Source organism: Odontesthes bonariensis, chromosome 16 (assembly GCF_027942865.1).
Source record: "Odontesthes bonariensis isolate fOdoBon6 chromosome 16, fOdoBon6.hap1, whole genome shotgun sequence".
NCBI classification, from domain to species: Eukaryota; Metazoa; Chordata; class Actinopteri; order Atheriniformes; family Atherinopsidae; genus Odontesthes; species Odontesthes bonariensis.
Window position 1 is genome coordinate 3341388 of NC_134521.1, and position 22574 is coordinate 3363961.

The following is a 22574-nucleotide window of genomic DNA, read 5'->3' on the forward strand; positions in this document are numbered from 1 at the left end:
CACCACCACCATCATCATCATCACCACCATCACCAAGCGCCACATCAGGGCCTAATCTGAGGTGACACGGCCAGTATCTCCACACACACACACACACACACACACACAAAAGAGTGCCAACACAGGCATGCGGCAAACATTCATTGAGAGGAATGCGAGTGTATAAGTACGCACACACGTACACGAGCCCCATCACCACACACTCATTCACATAATTCACATCGCACATTCCCACAAGAGGCATATATTCCGCCCATGCTCAATGCTCCAATAATGAATACACACTCAGGCAAACACTCACACGCATACACACACATGCATGCATGCATGCATGCACTTCCTCTCACTTGAACATCATCCAGTACCCGAAGCTTCTCCTCTCCTATTCCTTTTAAAAACAAAAAAAAACACAATTCGCGGCATAGTTTTTTTTTAGCTCTACATCTATTTTCGTTACGACCGCTAAAAAGTGCGGTTGGAAAAATTCAAAGCATCACAGTTAGGGATGGGAATCGAAAACCGGTTCTTGTCACATTTTTTGTATACATCGTTTTTTTAGGTTCAGATATTTATCGTAACTTTGGGCTTGAGAGCATCGATTTAAAAAAAAAAAGCGTCAATGAGCAACTCAAAATCCCCCAGGATCCGTTGGTTAGGAAAACAAAAAAAATCTGCATTTGTAAAAGATCTATAATAACAAAAAGCTCACTTTTTCATCTTAAGACTTTCCGTATCTATGTGAACATCATATTCATAAATTCCTCTCCGCAGTCATAACCATTCCTTAACCATCGGCTGTAAGTTAAGTTATAGATGAAACATAAAATTAGTTTTACAGAAATCATTAGTTCTATGAAAACCGTACGAAAACACTCATGCCAACACCGGTTCCGTGGAATGAAGTCACAATAGGTCTTTCACTGATATGATCTCCAGACTGAGGATGTGTGTTTGTAGTGTCAAGAGTTCTTTGGAAGCATAAAAAGTTGACAAACTCAAAGTATACTATACATTTATACTCAAAATTCATTCACGAACACTTAAACGACAGACCTAAAAGAGTGTCCACCTGAAGGTTTGAAGTTTTGTTTTGTTGTTACAGCTCAAATGCTGCTACTATGGAAAAAATACAAAGAATACTCATGAATGAAACATCAAGAATGGACAAACATTTGTTAGCCCGTCACGGTGCTGTAACCCTTTGATGCGCAACATATGCACAGTAATATAAAAACTACTTTTGTTTATAAAGTATGAATGTAAAAATGAAAATAATGATCAAAAACAAGATATTTAAAGAATACTTGGAATATTCGATCATAAAATAAATTGATTTCAAAAGATAGAACAAAAAGAAACTCATGGAAACGACCTGGGAAATGAATGCGGGTCATTAGAGGGACAGAGTGACAGAGCCGGCCCAAGGCATATGCCAACTATGCGGTCGCTTAGGGCCCCGAGAGCAATTTCGAATTTAATTTTGATTTCAACTTTATTTTTCTGTAAGATAATGTGAATGTCATTTGATTCTATTTTGTATTTTGTATTTTGAACATTTTGCACACCATTGCACATCAGAAAGAAATTTAACTATTTAACGTGTTTACTATAAATGCAGTCTCCAGCCTGCTGATGTTACTTTCAAATAGTTAAATCAATGAGCCATACTTATACATTACTCTTTATGTAGAAGTTAATTAAACCATATTTATGAGTTTGCTATCCCTTTAAGGTTAAAAACAAGAATGACACCTGTATAATGTAAGATGATTACAAATAATGCTAATGACAGTGGGTCCGTTACACACATAACAGTGGAGCCTGTGAAATAATGAGGCATCTGGAGCTGAGGTGATGGTAGGGGGGGCCCAAATTAAATTCTGCTTAAGGCCCCATAAAGGCTTGGGCCGGCCCTGGGTGGTGATACAAAAAGGCTTTTTATTCAAAAAGTGAGAACGGAAAAAATATAATAAGGATGAATGATGATTAAAAACAAGTCAATTGAGGAATACTTTGAATATTGAATTATTAAGTTAATTTATTGCAAAGATATGTTGCGCTCCCAAAGGGTTAAACAATTTTCAACGCATATGAGCATCCAAAAAAATCTGCGATCAGCTCTTACAAACAGGACTGGATGGTATAAATTGCACGTATTAGGAACAAAGCTATAATCTGTTTCATTACAAATCGTGAATGACAGCAAGTGAAGAAAAGGAAAAGCAAAGGAGACGGAGAGAAAAAGAAGCAGACGAATGAATGACAGAACACAGGAAAGTAAAGAGACGTGAGCCATTACAAACCACAGAGTGCTGTCAAAGCAGAGCTTTCAAAAGCGGCGGCTCACGTCACAAAGACCCAGAGGTTTTATGAACTTCAGATGAACTTAAACCCGGTTTCCCCTGTTAGGGCTTGTATTGTTTACAGCAGAGGACTCGTGGCGTCAGCTCCGCAAACTGTCGCCACGCCTGGCTCCATGAACAACACTGACACCGGCCCCCGCCCTATAAAATCACTAACTGCTGCGTGATAAACCCGGCAGCCTGGCAGCTAGCAGTGCAACAGTCAGTAAGCTACTTAAAAGACTAAAGTCACACATGCACTCAGGTTGGGAACACTTTACCTGGCTGCAATCTTTCCTGCCACATGCCATCACTCTGTGTAATAACAGTTTATCATTGTTCTGCACTAATTATGATCATTATGGTTATTTCAATTTCGCACAACTGCATTTGTTGCACATTTTGCTGTACATATTTTACAGATACATATCTACATATTTAGTAGGGGTGGGCTAAAAAATTTTAAAAAAAATAAAATAAAAAAACGATTCATGTACATATCGCGATTTTTTTATGGGATGATTTTAAAAATTGATTTTTCTCCCCTGAATCGATTTTTATTTTATTTTTTTTAACCCTTGTCCTGTCCAGCAATATGGCAGAATTATAATCTGAATACCGTTTATGCTAAACACATTTGCAGATAGATAGATAGATAGATAGATAGATAGATAGATAGATAGATAGATAGATAGATTCCAAACTGAATCTCTGCTAGTACTGCTTTTAAGTTGCATTTATATTTTACGGCTTTTTTACATTTTATAGCATTTTTATATTCTATTCAATTTTATTTATAACCTTGTCTGTATACAGGTATAAACAAGTCAAACTTAAGACTTTTTCCAGGGTTCCCACTCTAAGTCAGATATAAAATTCCATGATTTTCCACGACTTTCCAGACGCAAAAAAAAAAAAATTTCCAGGACCACTTCCATAAAAAGAAATAACGTTCAAAAGATTTTAATAGTGTGAAAACAAGATTATCTTCACTCCGAGAGCTGTTCTTTGTCTATATGAAGGTTTACACAACCACAGATATGCAGAACTTAAAGGGATAATCCGGAGTAAAATGCACTTTAGATCAATTTACGGGATGTTGGGAGTACATACGTTGAGTTGACATCAAAATCATGTCATTCGGATGTGTTTTGAGAATTTCGATTTGACCGTTTTTAGCCAAAAGTCGTTAGCCTGGAAGTGAATGGGGCATATCGTCTCACCGCTACAAAACGCTATTTTTATACCTCTTAAGTGGTAGCTGCAGCAGACACATTTCCGGAAAGGTACTGGCTTGATTAAATTCATTCTGGACTCTCTATCCGACCACATGAAGACCTCGGGACACTTCGGTTTGGCTTTAGGGACCCTCTACTCACTACCACGTAAGTGTTATGTTGTTTGGAGCTGTAGAAGAGGTATAAAAATAGCGTTTTGTAGCGGTGACATCATATGCCCCTCTCACCTCCAGGCTAACGACTTTTGGCTAAAAACGGTCAAATCGAAATTCTCAAAACACATCCGAATGACATGATTTTGATGTCAACTCAACGTATGTACTCCCAACATCCCGTAAATCGATCTAAAGTGCATTTTACTCCGGATTATCCCTTTAAGTGTAAATGTCAGAAATGACCACCCTTCTCGGCTGAAAGCCCTGTGAACACACGGTAAATAAAACAATTTAAATATTTACGATCGTTTATTTGACGAAAAAAAAAAAATCATGCTGTGACAAGCTCGATGATCTCGCCGCCCGCAACCGTGAAGCACGTTTTTTTTTGCTAGTCGCATGGCTCCGCAACGCGTGTTCTCCCATATTCGACAGAAATATGACTATTTTACAAGCGCTACATTTAGCTCTGTGCTCATCAATTCGCGATAGCCAGCCTCTGAAATCGTCATTTTCGAGCCAGCTTTCTTGGAAGCTGCATTTATTTGCCCGGCATGTTTGCCAACTGACGCCGAACCACCGCTGCCAGACTTCAGTGGGCTCCAAGATAATTTGCGTTCAAGAATGTTGCACATTACAGCGCGAAAGCAAACCATCTCTGGTGAAGCGTTGTAGTTAAAACCAGTGAGAAACAATGTTATACACCAAACAAAAAAGTAAGCAACAAAATACACTCAAGTTTTGCTTCTACACAACTGTTAAGAAAATTCCATGATACTCCATGACTGTGAGTTTTAAGACCTTTTAATACGACTTCTAAATTAAATTTGAGACCAAAAGTACGATGGAAATACCAAGTATTTCCAAGTAAACACACTGACAGTATGATAAAATGACGGTTGAGTTTAAGAACATCGGCTAAATGTGCGTCATGCGAAAAGATCACAAAAATGTCATCACTGTCCTAAATTAAATTTATTAATTAATTATAAATATACATTTAAGTCCCATGAACAAATGCTTATAAAATCACGTAAAAAAATAAAAATACTGTTCCTTTAGAGCAAAAAGAAAAATACACAAATATTTAAGACCCATGCAATCTGAATTTAAGACAATTTAATACTTTTTAAGGTCTTATTTTCAGGAAAATTGATTTAAGACTTTTTAAGGACTTGGGCCACCCTGTATTTATATGCACCCCGAACTGAATCTCTGCTAGTACTGCTTTTAAGTTGCATTTATATTGTATGGCATTTTTTTTACATTTTATAGCATTTTTATATTCTATTTAGTTTTATTTATAACCTTGTCTGTATATGCTGCAACTGCAAAGTAATTTCCCAGCTGGGATGAATAAAGTACCTCTATTCTATTCTATGTGAAAGCAAAAATGCCTGAATCTAATTTCAGCTTCTGTCTTTCTTTTGTTTTATAATCTGAACACCTTTTTGGTTAATCGTAAAGTATGAATGCAACAGGTAATTGTCAAATGGGTTCAAACTGAACATGTGCGCGGGCTGATAAGAATTGCCGTTTTTTCGCACTTTCCCGCAGGTCAGAATATCAAAGTGCTTAAAGAGAAGAAAACTGGACTTCTCTTTTTTTGGTTCTTGAAAGTCCTGAGAGTATGTATTTAATTATTCTATGATTTTTAAATTAAAAAAATGTGCGACATGAATAGAATAACAGTCTTTGCTGCCTTGATTATGGGCGGGGAAGTCACCAAAAATATTCCTAGGTCCAAAAGGCGTTCACAGCAGAAAAAGTGTGGGAACCACTGCTGTGTGGAGGATTTAGTGAATACCTCGTTCATCTGCAGGAAGGATGCGCCACTGAAGAATACGGCAGCGGATAGTTGAAGGCTGCCGATCGCTGGCTGGCTCTGCCACTGCCGCTGGACTTTACAATGTTCGCAGGATTGCGTAATAGCGATGAAGGCCCCTCTTCTGTAGAGCTTGCAAACGCGATCGCATCGTGGGCAGTTTTCCAACAAGCCGAAGAGGCAGTGTTCAAACACAATATATTTGGAGTCCTCCTGTGCTGATGGGGGTGCGCTGAAATTATATAAAAAAATAATAAACAATGTGCTGATTAGTTACAACAGCAATTCTCAAACACCAGAGATGTATAGAAACGAAGTAGAACTACTTCACTGCTCTACTTAAGTACTAAAATGCTGTATCTGTACTCTACTGGAGTATTGTTTTTTTCTGCTACTTCCACTTTTACTTCAGTACTTATTTTCAACGAGTTTAGTACTTTTACTCCGATACATTTTTATGTGCTGCATCGTTACTCGTTATTATAAACGCACACACACACATAAAAACGTACACTCATTCATGCACACGCATACAAACACGCAAACATACATATAAAAACACACACAGAGAGACACACAAGCACGCACACAGTTTAAGAAGGGGAAAAGTTGTAGAGAAAAAAAAGCACAAGCAGGGAAGAGAGGGGAGGGATGCTTTAAATGGAGAGGGGACACAAAGAGTTAAGCCCAGTGTTTTCAGCTGTTCTGATCACTTTTTGTTTTTACATGACATTTGTATTTGTATGAGGCCTACTGGCCTTGTGATTTTTTTTTAACAAGTTGAAAGAAAATGACAAGGATGAAAAGAAAATGTGTAATGTTTGAAGTGATGGGAGATCCTTTAAATGGAGAAGGGACATACGTGCCAATACATATTCTTTTGTTCAAAAGAGTTAAGCTCAATGTTTTACGGTGCTTTTGTACATCCCGCTGTACTGCTGTTACAGCCAAACATTTTGAATAATATAAACAATTTTACATCTACATTACACAATACTTTTACTTTCAGTACTTGAGTAGTAATTTTAAAAATAAACTACTTGCAATACTTAAGTACAAAACATGTTTAATACTTTAGTACGGTGCTTAAAGAGCACTTCTACTTCTACTCAAGTCTGAATCGCTAGTACTTTATACATGTATGTCAAACACACACTGTGAGAGTGCATACTGTAGGTGGTATAACTTTTCTAGGTAATTACTAATTACTTGGGAGAAGGAAACAAACTGTAGACAGCCCCAAAATGTAGAGGGTGATGATAAATATCCAAAGCTGGGGGTACACCAAACAGACATTCTCCAACACCATCTAATGACCAGGTGCTGTGAATATTGTACAGTAGTACAAACTAGCTTATTAGACACTGAATTACTTTATTTGTAGAGTTAAACAGACATTCTGATAACTGCATGCAGGGATGTAACGGGTACCGGTATGACGGCAAACCACGATAAAAAGTGTTGACGATAACAATTACCGCGTTCATTTCAAATATCATTAATATCACGGTTAATAACACAGTATGAAAACCGTGAGTTTAATCCTTCCCAGCCTCATCCGAGTTCTTAATTTGTCGCGCATGCTCACTGCGCAGCCTACAACGTGCATTTCTTGAAGTTGGAATCATGGACGAAGGAGTAGATGACAGCACTCAGAGTCAGGACATTTATCAGCCCTCTAAGAGGACTAAGTCCGAAGTATGGGCATATTTTGGTTTTTATAAGAATGCCGGGGGACAGTTGATAGAAGATGGTTATCCTGTCTGCAGAACATGCAGGAAAAAAGTTTCAGCTAAAGGTGGCAATACGTCAAATCTCCTTGCTCATCACCCACGACTGTATAGCCAATGCAAGGTAAGTTAACGTTAACATTTCAGCTCAAAGGCATAAATAAATGCATGGTGTGGGGACATCGGGTTGAAGCAGAATGCAATGATCCGTCTGTCTAACTTTTTAATAACGTGTCAATAATCTAAACAGATGCTTACGGCACATGTTCGTTCAGTGGTGTTAGTCTGGAGCTAATCGGGACACATCTTTAACGTTAGCCTTTAGTTTAAAGTGTTCACGTAAACTTGCACAATGGTTAATTTTCCCGACAAATAAGCTACTAACAGTTTTACATTTCTATTTTGATGATGAAGAAAACATGTATATAATTTCTGGTGTTTCTTTGATTTGTTTACACATTGTTCTTTATGCCTTAGCTTGAATGTTTGGATTCGGATCATTTAAACCTGCACTGCTGGAAATGTTTCTGACAAATAAGCTGTTTACATGCTGCACTCTTGTTCCTTTAATGTTAATTGTTGATGTTTTTAATAAGATTTTGCAATATAATAAACACTGTTGCACTTTTTTTCAGCTTGTGTAGGCCTACCAGTGCTTTCTGAACAGACTGAACACACTTTTAAAAATATAGCGATAACACCGAAAACCGTGATCATTTTGGTCACTATAACCGTGAGGTTAAATTTTCATACCGTTACACCCCTAACTGCATGATTAGAATGATGATTACACCTATTTGAGTACAGGGTATCCAGATTCTTGTAAGTATGTGAAGTGACCAATTTGAATTTCTGTTGTTGTGTGAAAATGAACAAGTATTCAAATCTGAGTTTTCTATTATCAGTCTCTTTTTTTTTTAACTACACAAAAACACAATTTGAGCTTACTTACAGGACTTGTGACACTGAGGCGGTTGAGATGGAATTGGCAGGGTCGTAAGTGGCATCAGCTGCATCAGGGCCAACAGATGGTAACTCTTCCGTGTCCTCTTCCAGCTCCAGACGAGGTCTTTTTGCTGGGGGACACTTGACCGGTGTTGAGCTGAATGTCTGGTCAGCGGTGGTGTCATCGGCCACACTTGGGAAAGATAAAGCTTGTATGCCCGACAACAAAAAAAGAAAATTTAAATGAAATCCATGAGTGTATTCATGTCTAGTAAGAAGCATCTCAGTTCTGTTTATTTGCAAAATAAAAACATTGAATAACACCAAAGAGGGGTACATGGCATAGGTCTGTACCTTGAATGTATGAAATCATCTATCAAAGTATTGTTGGTAAGAATAACTTTAAGAATAATAATAAAAAAAATTACTTTTTGTACAGCACGATACATGAGATGAGAATGCTGACTATCACTCCATTTCGCAAAGAATACACGCTCACCTTTGGTTCGGTCAGAAGGTCCAAGAGGGCTGAGGGAGAGTTGTGTTCCACGACACGCTGTTTCCAGCGAATCCGTCTGGGTTGAGGCATCCCTTCTATTCCAGGGATACGTCGCAGCACTCTGAAAACGAGACGACAGCAATCTTCACTAACTTATTTATCAATCAATCAATCTTTATTTATATAGCGCATTTCATACCACAGGCAACTCAATGTGCTTTTACATAAAGACATAAAAAAATACAACACAGAAATACAGGTAAATAAAAACATTAAATTGAGCTAATAGTAAGATTGGTATAACTATAACAGAGCAAAAGTAAATTTAGCTAATAGTAAGATTGGTATAACTATAACAGAGCAAAAGTAAATTTAGATAATAGTAGGATTGGTATAACTATAACAGAGCCAAAGTAAATTTAGCTAATAGTAAGATTGGTATAACTATAACAGAGCAAAAGTAAATTTAGCTAATAGTAAGATTGGTATAACTATAACAGAGCAAAAGTAAATTTAGATAATAGTAGGATTGGTATAACTATAACAGAGCAAAAGTAAATTTAGCTAATAGTGGGATTGGTATAACTATAACAGAGCAAAAGTAAATTTAGCTAATAGTAGGATTGGTATAACTATAACAGAGCAAAAGTAAATTTAGCTAACAGTAGGATTGGTATTACTATAACAGAGCAAAAGTAAATTTAGCTAACAGTAAGATTGGTATAACTATAACAGAGCAAAAGTAAATTTAGCTAATAGTAAGATTGGTATAAATATAACAGAGCAAAAGTAAATTTAGCTAATGCTAGGGGGTTAGCTCATTCCCTTTAGATGAACAAGCTAGCTGCTAAGGGGTTAGCTCATTCCCTTTAGATGAACAAGCTAGCTGCTAAGGGGTTAGCTCATTCCCTTTAGATGAACAAGCCAGCTGCTAAGGGGTTAGCTCATTCCCTTTAGATGAACAAGCTAACAGAGCTAACGTGCAATTCTCACAACAGGAATATGGCACAACACACATTTAAAACAAAATCAAATGTGATACTTACGGGCTGTGCTGGTTGCTGGGGTTGATTTTGTTTTTGCAAAGTCGGAACTGACCCTCTACTGAGCGTTAAATTCCGACTGAAGCCTGCTCGGAATTGCGCCAGGTTGGTGAAACTGTCCTCCGTGAAATGCGCAGAGCAAAGGAAAAGTCGGCGGTTGTACGTACTGGGGATGCTGTTAAAAATAAATAAAAGCCATTTATCACGAACATTGCTTTCCGGGGGAAGAATATGTAACGACCGTAGTCCGCTTTCACAGCCTTGGAAGGCACAGCAGTTTCTGTTTCTCGCCATTTGCTCCTCTTCCAGGTGGGAACGGGTGGCTGTGGATTTGGGTGTGGGGGGGCGATTGTGCCAAAAGATACGTCACTTAATGCTCAAACACGGATTGGCCCATTTTCTGGCGGCAATTCAAAAAAGGGAAGTTCGGCTCTTTGTCGAGAGCCGGATCTTTTGACTCGGCTTTGAAAATCTTAATAAGTATGGAATTTTGAAGCACTGTTTTCCAGACCTTGAAACGTTTTGAATTTTGTGTGAAAGTCTTAATAAAGTATGGAAAATAAATGTATGGTAGAATTTTACTGTATGCTCAAAGGCATTGTGAAATGAGAAATAGGAAGGTAGGCTATAAAACTATAATTTTACTAACTGGTCACGTACTGTATTAGCCTAATGGGATGAGATGTGAGTGAAGAGACTGAATTCTACATACATCGATCCATCCATTCATTCATTTTTTTATAGATAGTTTTTGTGACACTTGTTTGATGTGAAATTCATGTACTTGTGATTTTCATGTTTTGAAACGTTTTCATCAGTAAAAGCATAATTTACTGTGAACAATACATTTGTTCATTGAATACTAGCCTATAAAAATTAACATTTCTAATAAACACAGTTGGTACAATCTCAACCAATGAAGTAGGCACACAAGTTACAAGTACATACAGTTAAGGGTCTTTGGGAAAAAAAGTATCAGTTTTAAAAAAAAGTCTGGAAAAAGTCTGGAATTTTAATTTGGAAAAAGAGCAAGCACCCTGCTTTTGCTGTCAGTGTTTTTATGAGACCTTATAATTGCCTAATTCTTTGCATTTATTCTGTGACAAAACCACTTTTACATTTGTTTATTTCAATTAAACTTTTTTATTAGACAAATTAACCAAAAAAATTCAAACAAATCCACAGAACAGAACCAAAACCAGAAACAAACTCCTTAATTCTCACGTGAATACCGCATGCTGGTCGCCATGCTGGCCAATCATAGCAAAGCTCTGCCGTAACCAGTAGTGATGGGATTTTCGGCTCTTTTTCGAGATGCGGCTCTAATGGCTCTTCTTACTGTGGAGAGCCGGCTCTTTCGGCTCCCAAATGGCTCCCCATATATATATATATATATATTTTTTTTTACATTATTAATTAATTAATAGCTTAAACCTAATTGTATAACATTGTGTTTCATTATTGACATTGTTAAGCACTTGTGATGAGTAAAAATGCTGCATAACAATGCTTTATAAATAAAAGTTTTATTATAACCAATTAAATCATCACAAAATAGCACCACTTCCACAAAAATAACTTTAAATAAAGTAAACAGTTATAAGTACAAACACCCACCACAATACGAAAAAGTATCAAAGCAGCTTCATAACAAAAAAGGTGCCACAATACAAATATCAAATACAGTGCTATTAAATTAAAGAATAAAACTATGAAGGATAAAAAATATGTGAACAACACCAGTTTTGAACCACTAGAGATGAAGAACTCACTGTATTAAATCACTGAAAGACTTACAGATTGGCGTTGAGAAACACCAGGTGTTTAAGCTTTTTGTTTTTAAGATTTTAAGTTTTAAGGTGTTTAAGGGAGGGAGATGGAGAGTGAGGCACCTATCTCTATCCCCTTTAAACACTTAGGATTTCCATATTATGGTTGACAGAGAATTTATCAAGCAGCCATTAATATTTCCAATTTTGAGGCCTGGTTAAAAGCTCCACAGATTAAAACAAGCCATTTATAACAATGACTGTTTGGATTTCATGAAAGTTCTGTTTCCTTGGACAAATGTAAAAACAAATATAAAAAAAAAAACATCTATTTTTCTCGTCACATAATTATTTCACGAGTTGAGAATTTCCATCTACCACTACTAATAGAACAGCTACAACCACCGCCAGACATTGATATCTCCTACAAGGCTAATATCATTGAATATTTTGTCATACAGAGGACAGTGGAATCCGATCTGAGCATTTAGGTCGTCTCTCGGCCTGTTAAGAGCACTGTGCTGATGACCGAAAGGCAGAGAAATCCAAAGCAACTGAGAGGACGATGAGGGAAAACCAAACCCAACCAGACTTTCCAGAGGCTTTAAAGTTTTATTAGACGGACAGAAATAGACAAAGATCAAGTGAATTACAAAGGCAAGTACGAAGTCCGTCCAATGGCCCCAGATCTGTTCTCCTGCACTATTAAATCTGTAATATCTTTCAGCTAATAAGGTTTTTGTTTTAATATTTTGGTTAAGTTTGTGGCAAAACTTAAAAAGAGTAAGAAAACGCCATTTGAAAATGAGCATGTTTTTTTTTTTTTAATTGTCAGTGGTAATGTAAACTTTTTAAATGAACCAAAAGCTTATTTTTTTAATAATTTTCTGCCGCTGCTCTGAACCTCAAGCAGAAACTCTTCAGAATTTTATATCCACAGTCATAAAGATTTTTACATGCGTGCCACCAGCTAGTTTTAGCCCCTTTTTTTCTTCTAAAACTATTCTTTCACGTGTAATAAACACTGTGGGGAAGACAATACGGTTCTGCAGTTTAATAATGAAATAAATACATAAATAAATACAGCGAGTGTGTTAACATGACGATAGAAAAACAAAACAATTCTGCAGTTTTTTTCAAGTGCAGATTTATTTGTCTGAACAAAATCATACAAAATAAAACTTCTAAATAAAACAAAAAAAACAGACTGACAAATCACTCCGACGTGTGCCTAGGTGCTCCATGCATTTTCCAATGTTCCATCTTTTTGTATCTTTTTGTACAAACAGTAGTGTGTAAGAGTGCATTACTCCAGCCAAATTCCCCAAAAGTTGCCCTCATAGACTGTATTTCTCACATATTTTTCTGTTTCTTTTGTCAGACCCCGAATTGGATTAAGTGGGTATAGACTGCCAGCGGAGATTAAACTTTCACCAAATGGAGACATTTTTAAATCCAGGTTAAAAACATTTCTGTTCTCATGTGTCTATGCATGAAATCTGCAAGCTATCTTTGAACTTATCTGGACTGTTGCTTGTTTTTAAATTCATTTAAATGATTTTATTTGTTTCTCTTAATATTCTTTTATGTATTTTAATGCTTCTTCCACTCCCTGCTGCAATGCTTTTACTTTATGTAAAGCACTTTGAATTGTTTTTACATGAAATGTGCTATATAAATACATTTGATTTGATTTGATTTATAGAAAATGGATGGGATGCAGTTTTTTTTCTTTAAACATTTTCAACATTCAAGTTTTTAATCAATAATTCTCTTGACATAGAAGCTTTTTGTTGTTGTTGTTGTTTGTCTCCTTGCTAGAATAACGTTTCATAGAAATAATAATATATAATATAATATATAAATATACATAATATAATTCATGACATTTCACATATATATATATATATATATATATAGATAGATAGATAGATAGATAGATAGATAGATATACTGTATATATATATATATATAGATAGATAGATAGATAGATATCTATATATATATATTCATATTAATCTGGAAACATTAGACCAGTCATTTTTTACTTATCTTCATGTTACCCATGCACATCAAGCCAGACTGAGTTTGACTGTCACTTCGATGTACAGTCAACACAGATGGGAACTGGGCTGGCCAAGCTGTTCCGAGGAACTTGTTTGGGGTGTGTGTGCGCATGTGTGTGTGTGTGTGTGTGTGTAAACAAGTTTTCCATTTGTACTTTTTCTCACTTTCCATTCTCCATATTTAAAGCATCCACTTGTTCTGCTTGTTATGCCAGTGATGTGTGGACCAGTTAAACATGGAAAGAGAAAGAGAAGGCAGAGAAAGACGAGACAGAGGCTCGATGTGGGTTTCATCCAGCTGACAACGCCATGTCTGTGAAAATCTATTATCCAGCCAGGCCAGCCTTTTATTACGACTAAATTGTTAAAAACATGCCACACAAAATTTAATTTAGCAAGTTTCATGGGTAAAACAGGCCCCAGCAACAACCACTACCATGCATATTTGAACCAACATCGACCCTATGTTAGGCTTTTGGGACACTTGTCTAGGCTTGTAAAATAAATACATTTAAGACAAATATGGCTTCTATATCACAATTATGTGGTAGCCAACAAAATGAGAGATTATTTTTTAATTATTTGACTTCGGCTGCTATCACAGTGGTATGCAACGGAATGGGAATGGGATAATCAGTTACTGTAGGCTGTAATTTTGACATTTGGGCTCACCTTTCTTGGGAAAGAAATCAGTCAGTTGCTTTCCTTCATTTTGTTTCCTCTGTCTCTCTTGCCTTTCTTTTCTTCTCTGAAATTGCGAAATTTATTGCGCATGTACAATCAAAAGTCCGCCAGAAGGCGGACTAAACCATTGCGCACTGATAATGGGGGTGTCTGATATAGATTATAGCCTGTTTGCAGGCTGTGATATACATTTCAAAAGATGTATTTCCAGAGAACATTGGATTTGCATAAATTACCAACATATATTGACATTATCCATTTTTAAAAAACGAAAGAAGAAGAAAATTTCCCTTAGGGCCCCCCCTGTAGGCTGGACCCTGTGAATCAGTCTGACTTTTCCCCCCTGTTCGACGCCGCTGCTCGTGGCTGAACTTATTCAATTCGTTGGCAGAAAAACAGCATCTCTTCTGAACTTTTCTTTCATTCACAAATAATCAACAGTTTTGGGTTTCAGATTTTAATCTGCACCTTTTTTACTGTTTTTGTATTCTAAACGAACATATCATGTTTTACACTGATAGCATTGCGGGCGGACAAGCTATTTCATGAGGTCACTTTGGACAAGAAACTGTAATTGGCCATCTTCTCACAACTGTTCAACCCTCAGCTGCCAACTCCCAGATAAAGAATGACAAAAAGTCATTTTCAAAAGTCACAGCGAAGAAAAACGACCAGAAAGATGGTTTCTGTGTCAACTGAAAATAGATGGATAAATCAGTCACTGCTTAACAAAAGAGAAAAGTAATCCTCCCCCAAGAGCGAACATGCTTTTGTTCGCAGGTTATCTGACTGAGACTGGAATGGATGAAACACTCAATTATACTCTCTTCTCTTTCAATAATTAGTCAGTGAGAGCAACATTTTGGTCGGCGGAAACTTGATTAATTTCAGTGTCACCTCCAGATGGTGTAAATGTGTAGACTGTAGTGGTGAAGAATATGGAGGAGGAGGATGGTCTGCAACAGACAGAGCTGCAGCGAGCTTCTTATCCTCGTACTGTGGCAGTCTGTGCACCCTGTAACAGAGTCAAATCACCACTTGAATTGGATCCCTGTTCCATCAATGACTGGCTGTTTACAGATCTGACTAATACTGCTCTACCCTAATTCTCTTCAGGAAACACTACCCTGATCCGCCCTCTTAGGACATCACCTGTTTCGTCCTAGCTCCTTACGCACTTATTTGTTGCCTAAATTGTCTTCCCATTTGTCTAGGTACCTAACTTATCGCACTTACTCTAGCACTAGTTATGCTCTTAGCTGTTTGGTTTTGGAAGGAAATGCACTTATGATTTCTTGTGACCTGAAGTTCTTTTGCCTACCGATGTGGAACACACTTATTGTAAGTCGCTTTGGACAAAAGCGTCTGCAAAATGACCTTAAAGGGATAATCCGGAGTAAAATGCACTTTAGATCAATTTACGGGATGTTGGGAGTACATACGTTGAGTTGACATCAAAATCATGTCATTCGGATGTGTTTTGAGAATTTCCATTTGACCGTTTTTAGCCAAAAGTTGTTAGCCTGGAAGTGATGAGGGCATATCGTTTTGCCGCTACAAAACGCTATTTTTACACCTCTTCTACAGCTCCAAACAACATAACACTTACGTGGTAGTGAGTAGAGGGTCCCTAAAGCCAAACCGAAGTGTCCCGAGGTCTTCATGTGGTCGGATAGAGAGTCCAGAATGAATTTAATCAAGCCAGTACCTGCTCTCAATCAGAGCCTCTTCCGTCAACAGGAGGCTACCTCACGCGAGACATCACGTCACGTGAGTCCGTAGGAGTTGATTGCCGAGTGTGGAGTAACTCGCTCTGGAAAGTCACAATTTCGTTGCCGTTTTTTTTACAAACATAGTCCAGTATTTCTTTCGAAAGTGAAATTAAGTTGTATGCAACAGCAAAGCCTAGCTTACTAACAGGTTGAAATTTTGAAATGTCACGTGACGTGATGTCTCGCGTTAGGTAGCCTCCTGTTGACGGAAGAGGCTCTGATTGAGAGCAGGTACTGGCTTGATTAAATTCATTCTGGACTCTCTATCCGACCACATGAAGACCTCGGGACACTTCGGTTTGGCTTTAGGGACCCTCTACTCACTACCACGTAAGTGTTATGTTGTTTGGAGCTGTAGAAGAGGTATAAAAATAGCATTTTGTAGCGGTGACATGATATGCCCCTCTCACTTCCAGGCTAACGACTTTTGGCTGAAAACGGTCAAATCGAAATTCTCAAAACACATCCGAATGACATGATTTTGATGTCAACTCAACGTATGTACTCCCAACATCCTGTAAATTGATCTAAAGTGCATTTTACTCCGGATTATCCCTTTAACTATAAATAAAGAAATAGCTCCTACAGTAATGTAATGTAATGTAGTGACAAGATAAATAAAACGTAGTTCTTCTTTCCAGCCACTCCAAAAATAAAACTCTCCAGTCCAGAGTTAAATCCTCTTCAAGGTGGTGAAGACTTTGGGATTCTTTACAGATCAGCTAAACAACTCAGTATCAACGCCCATTGTCAGAGGGTGGATCGAGCGAGGCTCTCCTTGTATTTGTAAGGAAGCTTCAAAAGTCGTCATTCAGAACTTGGCTTGATTTTTGGTATCATGACAAGAGAGTCCCCCTCCTCCTCTCTGCTTCGCCTTCATCACGTAAACAGTGCTGTGTCTATAAATAGCCCCTAAAGCCCTGGGGCAGGCTAGCTCCAACAGAGAGAGCCCAGCAAACACAGAAGAAGAAAAAGGAGACACACCGTGATACCGCCAACAACTCCACTTCCCACTCTGCACGGCTTGGCTGAATCCAGGACAAGAAAACCCTCCCCAGGACACTGTGAGACTACAATGTTTCCACCTGAATACTGCAGCGTGGACCAATCAGCACCAACATCCAGCAACATCCTTCATGCAACACCACAGTCGGTTGACACAGGAAGTCCCTCGCCTGTCTGCTGGTAACATTACACCTACGTGGCTCCGATCGACCATTTCTTTCCAAAACCACGAAGGCTCATTTGTTCTTCAAACACACCTTCCTTTCCTCCTCCTGCAAACTTCTCTTTTCCTACTTTGGTCCCCCCCCAAACCATTTTTTCTGACTGAAAGATATGCTCACATGTAGCCACATCGGCTGCTGATATTTAGGATGATGACTGCAGCTGGCAATCTGGTTTAGCCCGGGGGTGTTGGATAGGTCTGACATCAGACAGACATCAGACTGTTTTTATAAATTGAAAATGTGTGTTCCTTAAAATAGTTGCTACAAAACCCGAATTTTTATACAACAGCATTAAGCTGTATTAGATCAATGAGGACCAGGTTAGGTGGACGCCAGCAGAATTTGTTCTAGCGACTGATAATGTGCCTATTAGCTCCCGTGATGGCCTAGAAAGTCAGCTTACAAACCCAGTTCTTTCATTCGAGGCTTCAACCAGGAAGCTACAATAATTAAATCAAATCAAATTAAATTTATTAGTATAGCATATTTCATGTACAAACAGTTCAGAGTGCTTTACATAAAATAAAAGCATTGCAGCAGGGAGTGGAAAAAATACATAAAAGAATATAAAGAGAAACAAATAAAATAATTTTAATGAATTTAAAAACAAGCAACAGTCCAGATAATTTCATGCATAGACACATGAGAACAGAAATGTTTTTAACCTGGATTTAAAAATGTCTCCATTTGGTGAAAGTTTAATCTCCACTGGCAGTTTGTTCCACTTGTTTGCAGCATAACAGCTAAATGCTGCTTCTCCATGTTTAGTCTGGACTCTGGACTGGGCCAGCTGAATAAATTGCAATCATGAATGTTTTTTTTAAGGTATTTTAATTCCTTAGCTCTGTCTGACACTGAGGATATTTGAATATCTGACAAACCTGTAAGTTTAAATTTTCTATGTATTTGTACTTATTTATTCAAACTAATATTCTTAATCAATTATATTTATGTTGTATTTATTTATTATTATTTATTATTATTTATTTATTTTTTCCTTTTTTCTCTGTTTTTGTTGGCCTGTGGGTGGGATGGGAATTTTTGCGGCTACTGATTGTATTTATATTTTTATTCTGACCCAATAATGTCTGTCTTATTATGTTTAAAATGTTTAATAAACAAAGTAAAAAAAAAAAAGAATGTTTTTCTGATTTGCCAGCATTTCCGTTCCCTTCCTTCACTCATATCTTAGCCCCCTCCCACTAAGGATGTGAAAAAGAGAGAGAGAGAGATGAGCCAAAACCAGTTCCTTTTTTCTAAGAAGATGATGAAATATGTCCCACATGTGAGGTTGTGGTAAACTGTACTCGAGTAATCATTTACACTGTCATGAAAACCTCCAAAGTTTCTGATAAAACACTGGTTAAGTGATGCAGCTGTCGATGATGGGTTCAAATGACGGCTCCTAAATGAGGATTTTCCACGATGTTAAATCGCCTGTCCCCTTTCCCCCTCTCTCCTCACATCCGTCACCGCCCTCCTCTGCTCAAATCTCTGGAGGGAGGGATGAAGATGTGAGGAGAGGAGTGAAGGACAGAAATCAAGGATGTGGAAATTAGGAAATTGAATAAGGATTTACATTACATTAAGGATGTAAAACAGAAAAACAACAAAGACAGTATGTGAAGAACACTTGCACTTATGTGTCTCCACCCGATACTGTTTTCTTTCCCAATTGGCTGCAAAGAAACATCACCACTCTTCCTGCAACAATGAACAGTTATTGAAATGATATACTGCTGATATACAGTGACTGCTGAGTTCTTCTCAAATTGATTGATTGATTTTTTTATTTTTTTATTTTTATTTTTTTTTATTTAGTCATTTATTATTATTATTAGTTAGTAGTAGTATTTATTTATTTTTCTATTTATTTATTTATTTTTATTTGTTCATTTAGTCATTTATTATTTATATTAGTTAGTAGTATTTTTTTTTTTTACTAGAATTGGTATTATTATTGTTGTTTTAATTCTTATTAATACAATCATTGTAAATATTTAAAAAAAATGCTGAGCTACTTGACTAATTTGAATTTCCCCATTGGGGGATGAATAAAGTGTTTTTCCATTCTATTCTATTCTATTGTAAGACCACTCTGGCTCATGCCTAGCCTGAGTGACTTTGCGAGTGTCTCAATCTTCCAATAAAATGCGGCTGGTTTGACTTTCAGAACAAAAGCTTTTCTTGTCTTTCTCTCAAAAAAAAAAAAATGCGTCCTCGAGTTGGCGACAAAACGCCTTCTCCCGTAGTGAGGCCTTCTTTGGTGCGAGTATTTACAGTTTCGGGGTACAACATTCGATCAAAATTCAAAGATCACGAGTAGGTTTTAAAAACAAAAGTTTTTACAAGTACTTTGTGAGGCTCGAGGTTGGTTTTTTTTGTGAGTTTTTGTATGAAAAGCTGCAGCTCTGTTTATTTCCTTACCGCTCTCAATATCTTCTTTCGCCATCAATTCTGTGATTCAGCGACTGAACACACACACGCTCACACACACACACACACACACGCACACACACACACACAGAGTCCTTGCCTCACATCAAGCCTTCGGATCTCACTATTATTGATCTCTTCTGTCTCAAACACAACCAGACAGGCAGCCGGCAGGCCTACTAACCACTTATCCCCTCAGCTGGGTTGGTTCACCATTTGATACACGTGCACACTCACACTCACACACACTCAGTTCTGGTTTAAACAAGCCTTGAGGAATCAAGTCTGTGCATGAAGATCAACAAACATCCCTGAGCTGAAGCTCATTGTACCACTGCTCACATAGTAAACAAAACAATTTCCCAAATTGGGATTAATAAAGTATTTATCTATATATCTATCTAGTCTGAATAAGAGCATCAGATAAAATAGAAAGCGGTCAGCTGGTCAGCTATGATGCCTCCTCGCCACCGAGAGAACACGGATGCTTATTAGAGCGGCCTGAGCTCGGCCAGTGAAGCATGAGCCTCCTAATCTCCAGGTCACAGGTGCCTCTGAATTACAAACGCACCCCTGGATACTTTCATCAGCTCAAAGAACACACGCCACATTCTTCTTCTTTGCGGCTCAGGTTTTGTATTTTGTATTTTAACAATTCCCTCTCCTTCGTGTAGGTTTTTTCAGTGTTAAGGCGAGACACGACGGGCAAAAACAGGGATTTTTCATGCAGTGGTCAATTTTTACTACTCCTTCAATATGTGTTAATTCAAAACATAAATTAAAATGTTTATTTCATCACATTTTGTTTAATCGCGGCAGTACGTTTCGCCCAAATTTACCAAAATGAATTCCCCTATTTAAATCTTTAAATGCCGTTTTCTCAAAATCAGTTTTTTGTATTTTTCCAATATCAATATCTCAGCCTATGGAGCACCTACTAACACCAAACTTTCCAGTTATACACTTAGCAGTATTCTGAAGATATTTATAGAAGGATTTGTTGATAAATCATTCCTGGCCTGATTAATGTGACATTATAATAAAAAAATATGGCGAAAATCGATGTTTTTTAGACTATTGACAGTATATTTTGATTTCCTAGGAAATTAAAGCAGATATCCTGAAATCTCTCTGTAATTTTCTTTTCATTTTGTGTGTAAACAAAATGAAAAAAGAATTTTGCACCTGGCTTTATCATATGTTCAGATCTATCTTCCGGAAATATATGCAAATGTGCGCATATTTAATGAGATAATGCCTCATTTGCATAATTAAACATACAAATTTCTAAAACTTGTAATACATTTCTTTTTCCATACTTGTATAAGTAATCAACTGAGGAAGTTTCATGGTGATATCTAATATTTTAAAATATTACCCTATTCACCTGTAGTGTCTCGCCTTGAAAACAAATGTTTTTTCCGTTGATGGAAACAAAGGCACGTTACAAATCTCATTGCAAACTGCGGATTTTAGATTTTCAAAATTCTCAAACAACAAAGTCATGTCTCCTTGAATAACTGCCCAAACATTTAGAATAAAGATGACTCTATTATGCAATAGTCATGGGTAAAGACAATATTTTTTACAGACACATATTTTTCTATGCGCTAGTGCCTAACATCTACACACACACACACAAAATAAATATCACAATATCACAAACAAATATCTAAACAATTCAAGCTTTCAAGAAGGGATTTCAATATTGCCCCGTGTTTTCATGGAGACGGGGTAGTTTTGGTAATTGGAACATCAGACTGTTCACTGCCTTGTCCATGGTTTGATCATTTCCTCTTTGACAACATGTAAGATTCTGGCAGGATAGTGAATTTGCTAAAGTTAGCAGGACTTTTGACATGTTTCAATAAGAATATACAGTCAAGGTCCGACTATATCACATGGGAATCAGAATGACCTACGGAGGTCACTGCTACATAATCTAACCCAGACCAGCCCCCCATCAGAATCAGAATCAGAATCAGAAAAGGATTTATTGCCAAGTAATTTTTACATCACGAGGAATTTGACCAGGTCTGTTTGGTGCATAACACCAAAAAATATAATAATAATAGAATAAAGTAATAAATGTAAAAAAATTTAATTAAAAAATATGTACATGTGGCCGGTTTTGGGCTGAACCTGACTAAAAAAGGGGCAGTGGAACCTGACATGTAAACCTGATATTTAAAATCCCATGTAGCTGCTGGTAAAAAAAAAAAAAAAAAAAAAAGAAACCTTATCTGTGCAAAACCAAACCCTCAAACCACCTGCATTTCAGTTGAAGCTAATGATTAACAGCACACGGAAACCAACAGAGAGCATTTAAAGAATGTTTCCTGAAGAAAAACAGTTTGTGAGAACTCTTTTAGGGGATATTTTCTGTGTGAATTGTTTTGTTGAAACTCTACAAAGCCTTTTTAGGGAGGAGTGGGGAAGCAGGTCTCGTCTCTGCTGTCCAACCCAAGAGAGTGCAATCATTGCAAATGTTACAAATATATCAGCTTTAAAAGTTTAAAAGTCTAAACTGATCAGCTGAAACGGGCTAGTTTTGTGTGTGTCGTGTTAGCACTTTTTCCGCATTCTCTCTGCAGCGTCACCTACTGTTCAGGACTGAGTAAGGATGGGAATCGAGAAACGGTTCTTGTTGAGAACCGGTTCCCAGTGTTTCAGTTCCTTGGAATTGTTTGGCGATTTTTGCAAACAATTCCCTTATCGATTCCAGTGGGCGCAAATGACGTCACCACGCAATGTTGCGTGGCGGTCCAGCGCAGCCAGCAGTCAACAGTAAACCGTTAGCAACGTTAGCATGTCCTCAGCTAACACTGCAGGTCACTAACT

At 37.4% G+C, this 22574-nt stretch overlaps 1 protein-coding gene across 5 annotated transcripts in view; it reads right to left on the minus strand.

Moving 5' to 3' along the window:
* Nucleotides 1-22574, minus strand: part of klf8 (Kruppel like factor 8) — a 106804-nt gene that overhangs the window by 73091 nt on the left and 11139 nt on the right. For 2 of the 5 annotated variants that reach the window (XM_075487406.1, XM_075487407.1), the window contains one exon: nucleotides 5543-5792. The exons of 2 other annotated variants lie outside the window; for them this stretch is intronic. In XM_075487406.1, the coding sequence (XP_075343521.1) occupies nucleotides 5543-5551 (9 nt within the window). In that variant the 5' untranslated portion in view covers nucleotides 5552-5792. Of the gene's footprint in view, nucleotides 1-5542; nucleotides 5793-8242; nucleotides 8445-8734; nucleotides 8903-22574 lie in introns of those variants that run through there. One more of the 5 variants, XM_075487405.1, reaches the window with a different exon arrangement.